The sequence below is a fragment of the Opisthocomus hoazin genome, chromosome 8 (assembly GCF_030867145.1).
Source record: "Opisthocomus hoazin isolate bOpiHoa1 chromosome 8, bOpiHoa1.hap1, whole genome shotgun sequence".
Lineage (NCBI taxonomy): Eukaryota > Metazoa > Chordata > Aves > Opisthocomiformes > Opisthocomidae > Opisthocomus > Opisthocomus hoazin.
In genome coordinates, this window is record NC_134421.1 from 10,525,507 (window position 1) to 10,537,950 (window position 12,444).

Here is a 12,444-nt window from a genome sequence, read left to right on the forward strand (position 1 = left end):
GGTGGAAGGGTAGTGACCCCCAAAACTGCCCAGGTATCTTCGAGCTGGCTGCTTGCAGGCTTTGAGGTGGTGAATTGGCATGACTGAATAGTGTTGTGTCATCTGATCCTTTTGGGTGACATCATCCACTGAGGTGGTATCTCGATGCCACCTGATCCTTTGGGTGATATGACTCAATCCCAAGAGCCTCTGCCCTCTCTGACTAGGGCAAGTGACGGACAGCAGAAGGAGAAGCAGGCAATGAAAGGCATGGGGTGAGTGCAGAGCAAAAGGGAGAGCTCATCACAGGGCGAGAACAATCGTCTTTCAGGGAAGGACCAGTTTCTCCAAACGCTGATACGACAGCTCCTTGTTCCAGACGACAAGGGCTAATAGAGCATACGAATAAACCTGCCCGTTTAGTTTTTATTAAAGACCAGAAAAGGTAGAAGGCAAAAATGTACAATTTGTTTGGTATTTAGTTCAGGTAATTTTTTTAATTGTGTAATGAGAACACATTGTCCAAATTTTCATATGCAGATTCAATTAGTGTTCAGTTAATTAGCCTTTACAAATGAGCATTAACTTAATTACATAACACTAACCTCTCTTAATAACTATTAAGGATAGGAAGGCTGCTTTTAATAAATTTGGAAGGGCTATATGTGTTTTTTAAAATCTGAAATGGCATACACATAAATTAAACCAAATTACACACAGAGGACAGCCATTAAGGGTAACGATCAAAGGAAACAAACTATGTACATGCCTCGGAATCAGGCTGGTTAGAAGTTCATGCTGTGTTCCTCCTCTCATCTGCTGGCATCCTAGTGTTTTCACTAGGATTATTACTGGAGATGCTGTACAGTCTGGGGTCATTCCTTCAAAGTGGCCTGCAGTCTGATACAAGCCTGCTTTAATTAAATGTTAGCTTGTATTAAAAAAAAGAAAAAAATAAATTTGGGTACTAGGTTATTAGCAGTTGATTTTTTTCCAGATGGTCTAAGGAAAAAAGACATGTGAAGCCCACTGAATACTAAAAATCTGATCCATAAATGTCATTCATTGTCATTATGTACCATAAATAACTCTATAGATTTTTGTGTCTCTTGATACGAGTTGTGCAGTCAAACAATGATGCTATGGTTATTAATATCATAGTGAAACAGAACATCATGTCTGACTACAGGGTGGCGAGGGTGGGCGGGGACGTGGTGTCTTTGGCTTCCAAGTCACAGGTTTGAACCCAGGCTGTCTTGGTAAGTGACTGCCATCAGGTAATGTGTGATGCTTTTCAGAAAGGGGCAACAAAAGATGCCTTTTTTTCCCTTGGCTGTTCTTGCAAGGGTAACATTTCCTACTTGCAGTGGATTTTTATGAGCGTACCACGTTGCTCTCCACACCGCTCAGTAGATTGTGTAGCATTCGCTACACTACAAAATTCAAAGGCTACCCTCATGCATTCTGGAAGTCACTTTTCTGGAGTCCAAATTCTGAGCTACTGTCAGGAGCATGCGTCTGCTGGATCCCAGCTATATGGCCCTCTTCAAACCGCTTTATCTGGTGACCCTTAAGGACTATAGCTAAGTTCATAAATCATGTGATTTGTTTTCCAGCTGCAGCAAGCTGAAATGTTACGAAGCATCCTCCATGCAGTCTGGGTCACTTCAAGCTTGAGCTTAAGCTTTAAGTCCCTCAAGTTCCCATTTGCAGCCGTGAGATCTGCAGGCATTGAGCAACTAAGAAGAATCAGTTGAATATGCCTCCTGTTAGACACCCCAAAAATCGAAATGCATGGTACTACTGCCTCTTTCTGAAAACTTTGGCTTCGTGCCTACACCCATTTTCAGCAAGGAGGGAAGATGACATTGCTGCAGATTTTTACTTGCTGTGAGGAACTAGCCAGGTGAATATGCAGCAAGGAGGAAATTGCTGAAGGATCTGTCTTGCAGTGGCAGAACCTGTTGAAAAAAGAGAAAGGGGATGAGTCCTTTCTGAAGCCCTTTCATGTGTGTGCTGCACAGGCTGAAATCTCAATGCTGGATATCTCTAGATAGATGGTTGACAGTGGCCGGGCTTGGCTCTGACTGATGCAGACCCAAAGCTGTTTCTCTTCTGTAGGGGTTGCACCTGTATCCCCGAGAGACAGGTTTGGCCTTGTGAGTGGTCCTACCCACAGGTGCAGCTGATGATACATGCTCAGAGGAAGGGGAGAACACAGGTTCCCTGTAGAGGCAACCACCAGCCATACAAACAAAGAAGCCTTCTGGGTGTGCAGCAGTCAGCCCACTTGAGCTGCTGTTTCCATGGTGTACCAGATGCTGTGAAATATGCTTTTTTTCAGGGAAAGAAGCTTTTCATACTCCTACATTATCTTGCTTGATAAGGGGCTGTCATGAGGCTAGTACCTCAATGTAGAGGTGGTACATGCAGCATGTCCCCCCTGCCCCAAACCTTTTCTGAGTCATTGATGACAATTCGTATTCTGCAGCTTCCCAACAAAGAAGAAGCTAAGTGATTTTTCTGACTTGGAACAGCATTACTGGCTATGCATCTCCACCTCATTCTTACGAGTGACTGTTTAAAGTGCTACGTGCTACATGCTACAGTTCCTCCTCATGCACATGGTGTCATCTTGTAATACCGTGCATTGCTTTGCTTTTCAGTTTCCTTCTGTTTTCCTAAAAAATCACAATACCTATGTTTTCGGTTTTCCCTGTTACCCGCTTCCTAACCCCCACATTGCTTTATAGCTCCTGTCTTATGGCTGTTTAGCCAGTGGGTATGTGTCAGCAGGCACCACTTCTGAGTTTGCTTCCTTCTCCTCGTGTTTACCCTTTGGGTGATCTTGAGTCAAGCAGAGTTCTTTACCTCAATTTTCTTGTAAAACAGTTGCTGCTGGTGCACAGACGCTTAGTTATCCTGTAGGTACCAAGTACAATTGCACTTATCACACAGAATGTTAGGGGTTGGAAGGGACCTCTGTGGGTCATCTAGTCCAACCCCCCTGCCGAAGCAGGGTCACCTACAGCAGGCTGCACAGGACCACGTTCAGGCGGGTCTTGAATATCTCCAGAGAAGGAGACTCCCCAACCTCCCTGGGCAGCCTGTGCCAGGGCTCTGTCACCCTCAGAGGGAAGAAGTTCTTCCTCATGTTCAGCTGGAACATCCTCTGCTTCAGTTTGTGCCCCTTGTCCTGTCGCTGGCCACCGCTGAAAAGAGTCTGGCCCCATCCTCCTTATAGCCACCCTGAAGATATTTATACACATTTATGAGGTCCCTTCTCAGCTTTCTCCTCTTCAGGCTGAACAAGCCCAGCTTCGTCAGCCTTTCCTCATAGGACAAATGCTCCAGACCCATCATCATCCTTGTAGCCTTCTGCTGGACTCTCTCCAGTAGCTCCTCATCTTTCTTGAAGTGGGGAGCCCAGAACTGGACACCGTACTCCAGATGGGGCCTCATTATAAACCTCGACAAACCTGCAGTAATAAGCCTTGGAGAAAATCAACCTCAGCTAGTGTAAATAAAACACTGACAAGGCTTGATGTTCTTCAGACATGACTCAGTGTCTGAAGGAGGAGGATGTTTTCAAGGTACCTGTGTACTGGAAGCAGTGTTCAGGGATGATGCTGCAAAACTGGCAGAGCTATGTGGACGTGGCATATCCCCCCTCGTTGTGTACTGAGACCATCACAGGTTTGTTCACCTTCCTCCTGGCTATTGAGGAGAAACACAAGTGCCTTCATGTGACTCCAGCTAACGGCGTGCCTTGGCTTGTAGGGGATGCACACACACATTCGCTCTGCCTTGCCTGCGCTCCAGCCTCGCAGGGCTCCGCGTGTGCTGTTCGCTTGTGTTTCCCAGGCAGCCCAACATGACCTGCTCCAAGGCGCTCACCGTGGCTGTGGAGGGGGCCAGGATCGCGGTGGGTCCTGGGGGTGGATGCCAGAGGCAGGTGGTGGGGTGTATGTGTGTGTAACGGTGCAGGACATGAGACAGTGTCCTGGAGCATAGAGAACAAGCACTTGTTTAGCTCCTAAGGATGCTGCCTCACAATGTCTCCCAGATACTTTTCAACTTCAATTCCTTCCTTCCTTCCCCCCATCTTGCAGGCTTGTACTTCTCATTTTGGGGAAGGAAAACCAATTGTGGTTAATTTTAAGCCAGTGCAATCATTTAGGAGACCTGGAGGTGGAAAAGTGGTGATTGGTTAACAGGCCTGATTTGAAATGCGTTCTGCCTGACCCCTCTGCTGTAGTGAGCCAGGAGCAGCGCTTCCAAGAAGCCGGCTTTCTGGAAGGCTTTTTCACTGAATCATTTAAAGCCTGGGTTTGTTGTAAATGCTAGTATCCTGCTGGCTCGCTGGAATGCGGCTGCTGGATACAGCAAGCCCAGCACCGCTGTGCGTGCTCGCAGTCCAAAGCAGAACTTGGCGGGCAGGGTTCAGGCTGTAGTTTGGGACGTCCTCGCTGAAGGCGCGGGCGGGAGGGCAGACCTTGTTCGGCACGGTCTGACGAGGCTGCAGGTCCCAGCGCAGCCGATGCCGTTGCGATACGGCGGCGCTTCGCAGCCCGCGCTGGGCTGTGCCCGGTGACCTCGAGCAAGGCCCGGTGCCGCGGCACGGCTGTCGATCTCTCGGCTGCGTTTGCGCGGGTCGGAGCCCCTCTCCCAGGCGCAGCGGTCGACGCGCGCCGATGAGCTGAGCCTGCTTTACGCAGCCTTGGATGGCTGCTTGGAGAGCAGCGCTGGGGGGAATTCGGCCCCAGGATTTCCCCTTGCATCAACGGGGGAAGGCAGCAGGCAGCCTTTGCGATGCTGAAATCGTAACAGTCGCAGGCTGCAGCCCTGCTGCTGCTGGAGTATTGCTGGAGCAGTGCTCGCGTCGGTGTGAATGCCTGGGTGCCTCTTCCCCTCCCTCGGTGTCTGCAGGTAAAAGGCCTTTTTGAGTTAGCTGTACGTATCTGTGGTATCACAAAAGCTTTGCCCACCTTAGTTTTTGTATGCTAATGGATGAGGCTTTTCTGCTTACCTTAGCAGTATTTTTGAGGTGAAAACAGGTATTTTTTCAGGCAATCACCTAAACCATCTCTTTTATAATTTGATCTTTAGTGTGTTTTCTTACACGCCATCTAGTTCAGTCCTTTAGCTTTTTGTAGCTTAAGGAAAACCTAAAGTTCTTGCCTTAACCTAGACACGTACTGTCCTGTAGAATACACATATTGCAAGTCCAAGATTCAAAAAAATAAAAAAACACAGCTGTATTAGGAATAAGAAACAACTGAAGGGCTCTAGAAGAGGAAGACTGTAGCTGGTGGCAGGTGCTTTGCTAATTTGTGTGACAAGTTAACACCCAAGGGTGATAAGTAAGATAACTACTTTTGCTTATCATATTTTCTTTTGGTTAGTGTGGTAAAATGCTCCCAAAGCATACACATGGTATTGTTTAATTATGTCTGTAGCTAATGTATTTACAGTTGTTCATATTGTTCATATTGTTCTTGTGTCATAAAAATATATAAAAGATTCAGTGTGAGGAATAAGTATTCTACTTTGTTCATGAATTTTCTCTAAAGAATGAAGATAGATCATGATAGTCATTCTTGAATTAATATAAATGCAGATTAATGCAGTCAGATGTGTTATTTTTCCATAGACAAGTTATAAACACAATGCAGTATGATTCTCAAATATCGCAGTTAAAACAGATTTTTTTTTTTTTTTTATATTCACTTTTGGGGATACATTTTGCACACCTTCTTTGAAATTCATCAATTTGAATTCATTTAGTACACTAACAATTTAGTAGAGTGGCAGGTTTATTTATATAAATGGATACCAATTTTCACCAATTATGAAAATGAAACAGAGTAAAAATTCTAAAAGTTTGTTAAAATAAATCTGTTTACTATTCTGCAGACTATCCTAGGTGACTGCCTCCTGCTAAAATGCAACTTTGCAGGTTTGGGGTTTTTTTAGTTGTATAACTAAAACCAAAACAAGTCAACCTTTCCATGTTCCTTGTATTTCTCTTTTGTGTAGGAAGTCATATACTTATTATGTTATTAATTTCTCTGTCAGTTTTTCCATCCACATGTATATCAGGAAAAAATTATATGTCAGGACCCCAATCATGAAATTAGTTTAAAAAACACCCCATGAAATGGTAAAGTATTTTTGAGTGTGAAACCCTGATGAAAACATGTTTCAAGGCTTTCCAGGTGATTTTTGGGGTTGGGATTTTTTTTTTTTATTCAGTCATCACTTCTAGATTCTAGTGTCACAGATGGACAACGAGAGAAAGGTGAAGTTAAGAGCTAATACTGTGGTTCTCGTAGTTGAGGTTTGAAGCTTTGGCGTGAGTGTTAGCAACGCTGTGTAATAGAGTTTCTGTTAAGTACTGTTCTAAAATACTTTGTTATTTTTCTTTTATTCAGGGCTTTTGGGAAAACCACACAAAACTCATAACGGAGTATGGACCTGTTTGTGGGTAAGCTTAGCAGTGCCACCACCTTTATTCTTTTCTGGCTTTTGCTGTTTGGGTTTGTTGGGCAGGAGAGGAGAAAATGCCAAGATAAGATGTTCATCGAAATGCGGAGTGAAGTGTTTCAGTCTGGGGGGCAGAGGTGGAGGTTGATTACGTGCAGAAAGTAACCTTGGATTATTTTAGTTCAGTATTTGGTGTTGGACTTCATTCTTGTTGTTTTAATTTTAGTTATGCACGTAAAGTTTAGTCTTTTTCAGAACTGTACAAAGCCAGCAGCCTTCAATATTCTCTTTTCATCTGCATATTCTTTGTACTTATGGTGAACAGTGGAAATAATAATTTAATTTAAAACACCTAGTTTATGAAATAGCATGAACTTGGTTCAGCTGTTGCTATATGATACAAAATTCCTAAACCTAAAAGACAATGAAGCACAGAATAGAAATGAGGCATTCCTCTCTCTGTAGCTCAGCTGTGCTACCTTAGCAGTTTATTAGGAGTAAAGAGGGTTTAAGCAGTAAAACCCTTCGTACAAGCCCTGCCCCATTTCTGTGAATGTCATTTCTGTTCCAAGAACTACTTTCCAGTTGTCGTCATTTGAAATGGAAATGCAGTTATTTCGTGGTAGCTTCTATTGTTGGGGTCAGTTGGTGTTTCTAGCATGACTGTTATTTCAATATGTAAGGATCAAGCAATAGCCACGCAGTACAGATAATGTCAAAAATTTTTTTCTGTGTTCTGCGAGGGGTTTATGACACTTGTAAGAGAGGACATATGAGTGTGTGTGTGTTTTTGATCACAAATGATATAAATATGCTTTGCATGATCTTCCAGGAAAAAGCTCTATCAGAAAGCAGTCAGACTCAGGCATACAAAGCATTTGATGCTTCAGTCACAGCTGCCTTGGGGCATTTATGCTCAGCCCTAAGGACAAAGTGCTGCAAGAAGTGATGCAAATAATGAATTCCAAGAGTTAGGTACTTGTCTAAGAGGAAATAATACAGTGTCTTGGATGGCCAGGAATGGAGAAAGATATTCATTAACACTGTGGCAATTTGTATGTTGTGTAACAAATGGAAAATGACTGAGGCTTATTATCTGTGACCTTTGGTGGGATGGCCTTAAATGACAATAATGTAAAAACACTGGCATTCATTCTTCAGTGTATTTCCCTCCTTATTAATATCATGCCTATTTTTTTCTAAGCTGAATTCGAGACAAATTGCTATTTAGTTGTCTGTCTACTCAGTCGGCCAGGCAGAGGCTATGTCATTGGAGAAAGAGGTGTGTAATTACAGCGTGTGAGCGGATAGATAGAAAGTTTCATTTTCCAATCTACTCACAGCTGTTAGGGCATGGAACCTCTGTGAGACATGCATGGGCTGCAAAGCTGGATGGTGGAGATAGTGGTCAGCCAGGACAGTTCTGCCTCCTTGAGATCCCCTAGGGAGGAGCAATGTGCAGGTTGAGCGTAACTCACATATAGCCATTTATTTTGTGCATGAAAAACTTAATTTGTGAGGGATCTAGGAGGCTGACAGAATAAATGCTGCTTTTGGGTATCTCTCAGGGAAAAAAAAGCTAGGCTCAAACATTGCTGTGCTCGAGGTAAGCTTTATTTGTAGTTGAAGCAGGATGTTTTACAACCTGGCTTGCGAGCTACTGTTCAATAGGTGTGGTATCTGTCTGGGCATATTTATCATGGTACTGCCAATTAAAGAAATTCCTTCTCCTTCCGTATATGTCTTCCGTGTGATTCTTTCTGTGGTCCTTTGAAATAGGCAATAAATGGTAGGTGTCTTTATGTGTATGGTCCCAGCAAAGTATTTGATCTGGCAGTTGGAAGATGATGTGGCATTTTGCTCTTTCCAGATCGAAAACTGCTTTCCAATAAGCATAAAGAGCAATGATCTTTATTTCTACAGTGGTGAAGTGAGTTGAATACAAATCTTTGGAACTGAAGCCTTTTTTTCATTCTAAGGTCACTTGAATAGTCTGAATGATACCATCACAACTGTTTTCTTTTGTGTGTGAATTGGTTTCCTTGACAACAGGATGTCAAATCAACTTTTCAGCTTTAATCAAGTCAAAACAATATATCCCTTCCATTCCAAAAGGCCTCAAGTCGTAGAGAATTATTTCAAGTAAGGCTTTTGTAGGTCACAACAGCATTTTTTTTTTCTTCACTCCCATGTGCGGATCCAAAGGAGAGGTGACGGTATTACTCTTTTATGGAGAGAGACAATGCATATAGTCTTTGCTTCTGAGTGTGTGCTGTGAAAACTGTCTATTTTCATATAGAGATGGCCCAAGATGGAGGCCAAGGCAGAAACAAAGAGCTCTGGTTTGGTGCAAAAACAGAGTTGGAGAATTTCTGTTCAATAGGGGAATCCAAGCCACTGATGTGACTTTTGAGGAGATCCTGCAACAGAGTGGTAGTTCTTAGTTCAGCTATAGTTTGATGTATCTTCTATAAAAATACCTCCTCTAAAGTATGTGTGCTTGTTCTTAATACCAAAAATAAAACCTGAAAAATACCCTATTTGGAAAGCAATGTATTGATAGATGTTAAGATTTGTGTTGAATATTCTCCTTTTTATGGTAAGAGTCTTTCAGGGAAGTAGTCTTAGTTTCTGTGGAAAATAGTGACTTATGTCACTTATTTTTTTAGATAAACTTTGATGTTTTGACACTTTACTTTCACTTGTACTATATCCAATTGTTCCATTTCAATTTTTGGTTATGGCTACTGTTCGGAAGTAGATGGTAGTAGCAGACAGAGAAACAGAGAGCTTCTGGGTGAAGAAGAAGAGGAGAAATAAAAGGGGAGAGTACTTTATGGAATCGGAAAAGCAACTGCTACAACATAAGCAGAGCTGTAGAGGCAGTGAGTTAATTCTACTTTATATATACACTTCGTATTCATTTGACCACTCTACTGTGATTGCATCATTATGACTCTACAGCACTGTACGCATGTATGGCTGATTTGGAGAACAGTGCCAAAATAAATAATATATTCTTGGCCCAAGAACACACCACCACAATGTAGCCCCAGGCGGGCAGGTGATTGCTTCTGGGATGAATGGACCTATTCTGCCTTCGGCTGTAGCAGTGCATTTGGATGTGAGGAAGAGTGTAAGAGTTCATAATATAGACCTCAGTGGGTATAATCAAAGAGTAAGAACAGAAGATTAAAATTCAATGCAATTTGGAGAATGACACTCTTTCTTCGCATCCTTTTGCATCTGAAACAGCTTGAAGCAGGTCAAACCCTATTCTAACTCTTGACTTCAGCCTGCCGTGAGAAGTCTGACCAACTAAGTACTAGAGTAAGTGCTAAGGAGGACAAGCACAAAATAAGGTAGAGATTGAGAGATGGGTGTAAGAGTAGCAAGAGGATGGATTTCGATTAAGCAATCTCTAAAAAGCAGAAGACCATCGGGGTGTCTGAGCACAGGGTTGCCAGGTTGTGAACTGGCAAAGAGAGTCAATGAGCTCAAAATCTGCATTTTCAAGTGGCAGGAGGAACTAATGAGAACGTTTGTGATGAGATCCAGTTGTAAGCCATTCTCAGTCCCTAATAAAACCACCAGCAGCAAACTGCATCCATCTGAATTGAGCCTCTGCTGGGCTCCAGCATAAGCATCCCAGGATCAGCACAGTACCACAGAAGGCATGTCAAGGTGCAGGCACAGAAATGGATGTGTACATGCGCTGCTGAAGCATCTTGTGAAAACACAGATGTGAATCGAGCTGCATTTCCATATAAAGAGCAGCTTGTTTTGCAGTGGGTTACTTCACCACGTTTTGAAGTAATACACAGAAACCAACTTAAAATGGGACAGGCAATTTTTCTTAAGGTGTCTGTGGAATTACTCGATGTCTGATCTGTAGGTGGTGGTTTTTATTTTTTTTTCCTTAAAAGTTTCCTAATACTCTGTAAATGAGTTTCTAATAAGTCATGATTAGAACCAAGATCAAGCCTGGTTATTTAAATGGTTGAGTGGTTTAAAGGATTAGGCTAGATCATGGAGCCAGTCACTAACTTGAAATGTATCCAGGGGTGAGTTGTGACTGTAAGCCACGCAGGCAGCTGAGAGCTTTTCAGAAGTCTGTGCAGCCGGAGTTGGTTCTGTCTTAACGCTTGACTTCTCCTCTCCCCCAAAAATGTCACTGCAGGTGGCACTAGCTAGCATTTCTGCAGGTGGGTCCATAATCAAACAGTTGTGGACAAGAAACGGGCTTCGTCGGGGCTGAGGGACACTGGTTAGTCACTGTGGAGGTTTGAGGTTTTCCCATTTTGTGGACAGAAGAGGGACATGTGTTTCTGGGATTTTGGCATCTGGAACTTTTCTCCAAGCTTTATCCTTCCTTCTGCCTTCCTCAAGCACCTCGGGGCAAACCTGTGGGTGATATGGGCAGGACCTCCTCCTGCAGGGAACAGCTGATGTCTTCATCATACCTGAAGAAGCAATGTCTTTATTGCCATTTTAATTTCAGAAACTTTTTTTAAACCTTTCTAGCCTTAGTCTGCTTTATGTGGAAAGAGTAATCCCAGGATGGGTATTCTCATCTTTGTCTCTGAAGGTTTATGTAAGGAAATAATTTAGTTTTATGAAACAATCTTATCCTGTTTGATTTCCTCTTTTACACTGGGGTTCTAAAGGACTTATTACCTCTCCTGTGGTCCTTCCTTTATTTTGATATTTTAAACAATTTACTTTCCATATTTCAGCTAGAGAAAATAATGCCTGGGTGAGGATAGGGGAGAGGGAGATAAAACAGGATTACTATTTCTTATCCATAGGTCTTCATAATCTCTGTTTCACATTTAAGCTGATAAAGATTTTTGGTAGCCTCACTTACCTGGATATTTATTTTCTTAGAGTGATACATTTTTATGGCCAGAGTCAAGTCTTTCATAGTGTCAAGACTTTTTTTTTTTTCCCCTCACTGTGTTTCTTCAGTTATGTGTTGTGATAAAGTCCTTTGACTCTGTAGTATTCTTGATCAGCCTCAGAACTGCTGTTGTTAGTTATCTCTTTTTCCTTCAAATACCTGCAAACTGTGGATACAGTACAGAAGAACAATTAAACATGTGCCTTACTTTGAGCATGTGAGTAATCCCATTAAAGTCAATGGTGTTACTCAACAGGCTTCAAGTTAGGCAGAAGTTTATCTACCTTGCTGAATCAGAGCCATAAAAGAAACAATTGCATTTGTGCCTGAAAAATATTTAACTGCTGTTGGTACACATAAACACCTAGGTTTATTGTAGCTGAAAGAAGTTAATGGGGGGAAAAGTATTTCTTCCCCCTCCCCACCCTCTCTTTTGACAGCACTTTGCATGTAGACGATTTTATTGCTCCTCTGTGTAATGTGCTAGCCATTCTCTTTGAAATGGAAAAGATTATCTCAAAACTTGACTGAACAATAGGAGAATCATAATATTCTTCAGTTAAACTTTCAGAGCCTTTCTTTTTTTTTAATTAACGCTTTCAGGATTTGTTAATAGTAACCTATTTTTAAAAATTTGTCTTTTAAAACAGAACCCCAACCCAATAGTATTCCTGGCTAAAATGTAATGTCACAATAAAATGCTACACCTTCATCTGACCCCCACACTTAAGCATTATTAGGAATTGGTTCTAGTTAGTTCCAAGAGTTAAATCAAGGTGCTGGAACAAATTCTGTGAATTACTCATGGGTTTATTATCACCAGTTTCTCCTCTTCTCTCTAGAGCTAATTGGTCTTAAAAACATAGCCTGTTATGGGACTGATGCCTAAAGATTTACCCAAAAAGTGGCACGCTGTTTTGAGAATTGGAGTCTAGTGTTATTGTTACAGTTGTAGTAGTTTTTTGTGGGCTGCCTGATCATTATGGAGCATTTTACATTCTGCATATGGAGACCCGGGGGATGCAGTTTATAGGCAGAATTTATGGTAAATCAGTTGACTAGTTTAACTCTGTGTTTCA

At 42.3% G+C, this 12,444-nt stretch overlaps 1 protein-coding gene across 5 annotated transcripts in view; it reads left to right on the top strand.

Annotated features, from left to right (window-relative positions):
* TBXAS1 (thromboxane A synthase 1) overlaps nucleotides 1–12,444 on the top strand; it is a 249,957-nt gene that overhangs the window by 87,449 nt on the left and 150,064 nt on the right. For all 5 annotated transcript variants that reach the window (XM_075428425.1, XM_075428429.1, XM_075428427.1 and 2 more), the window contains one exon: nucleotides 6,414–6,466. In XM_075428425.1, coding sequence (XP_075284540.1) covers nucleotides 6,414–6,466 — 53 coding nt within the window. The remainder of the gene's footprint in view (nucleotides 1–6,413; nucleotides 6,467–12,444) is intronic.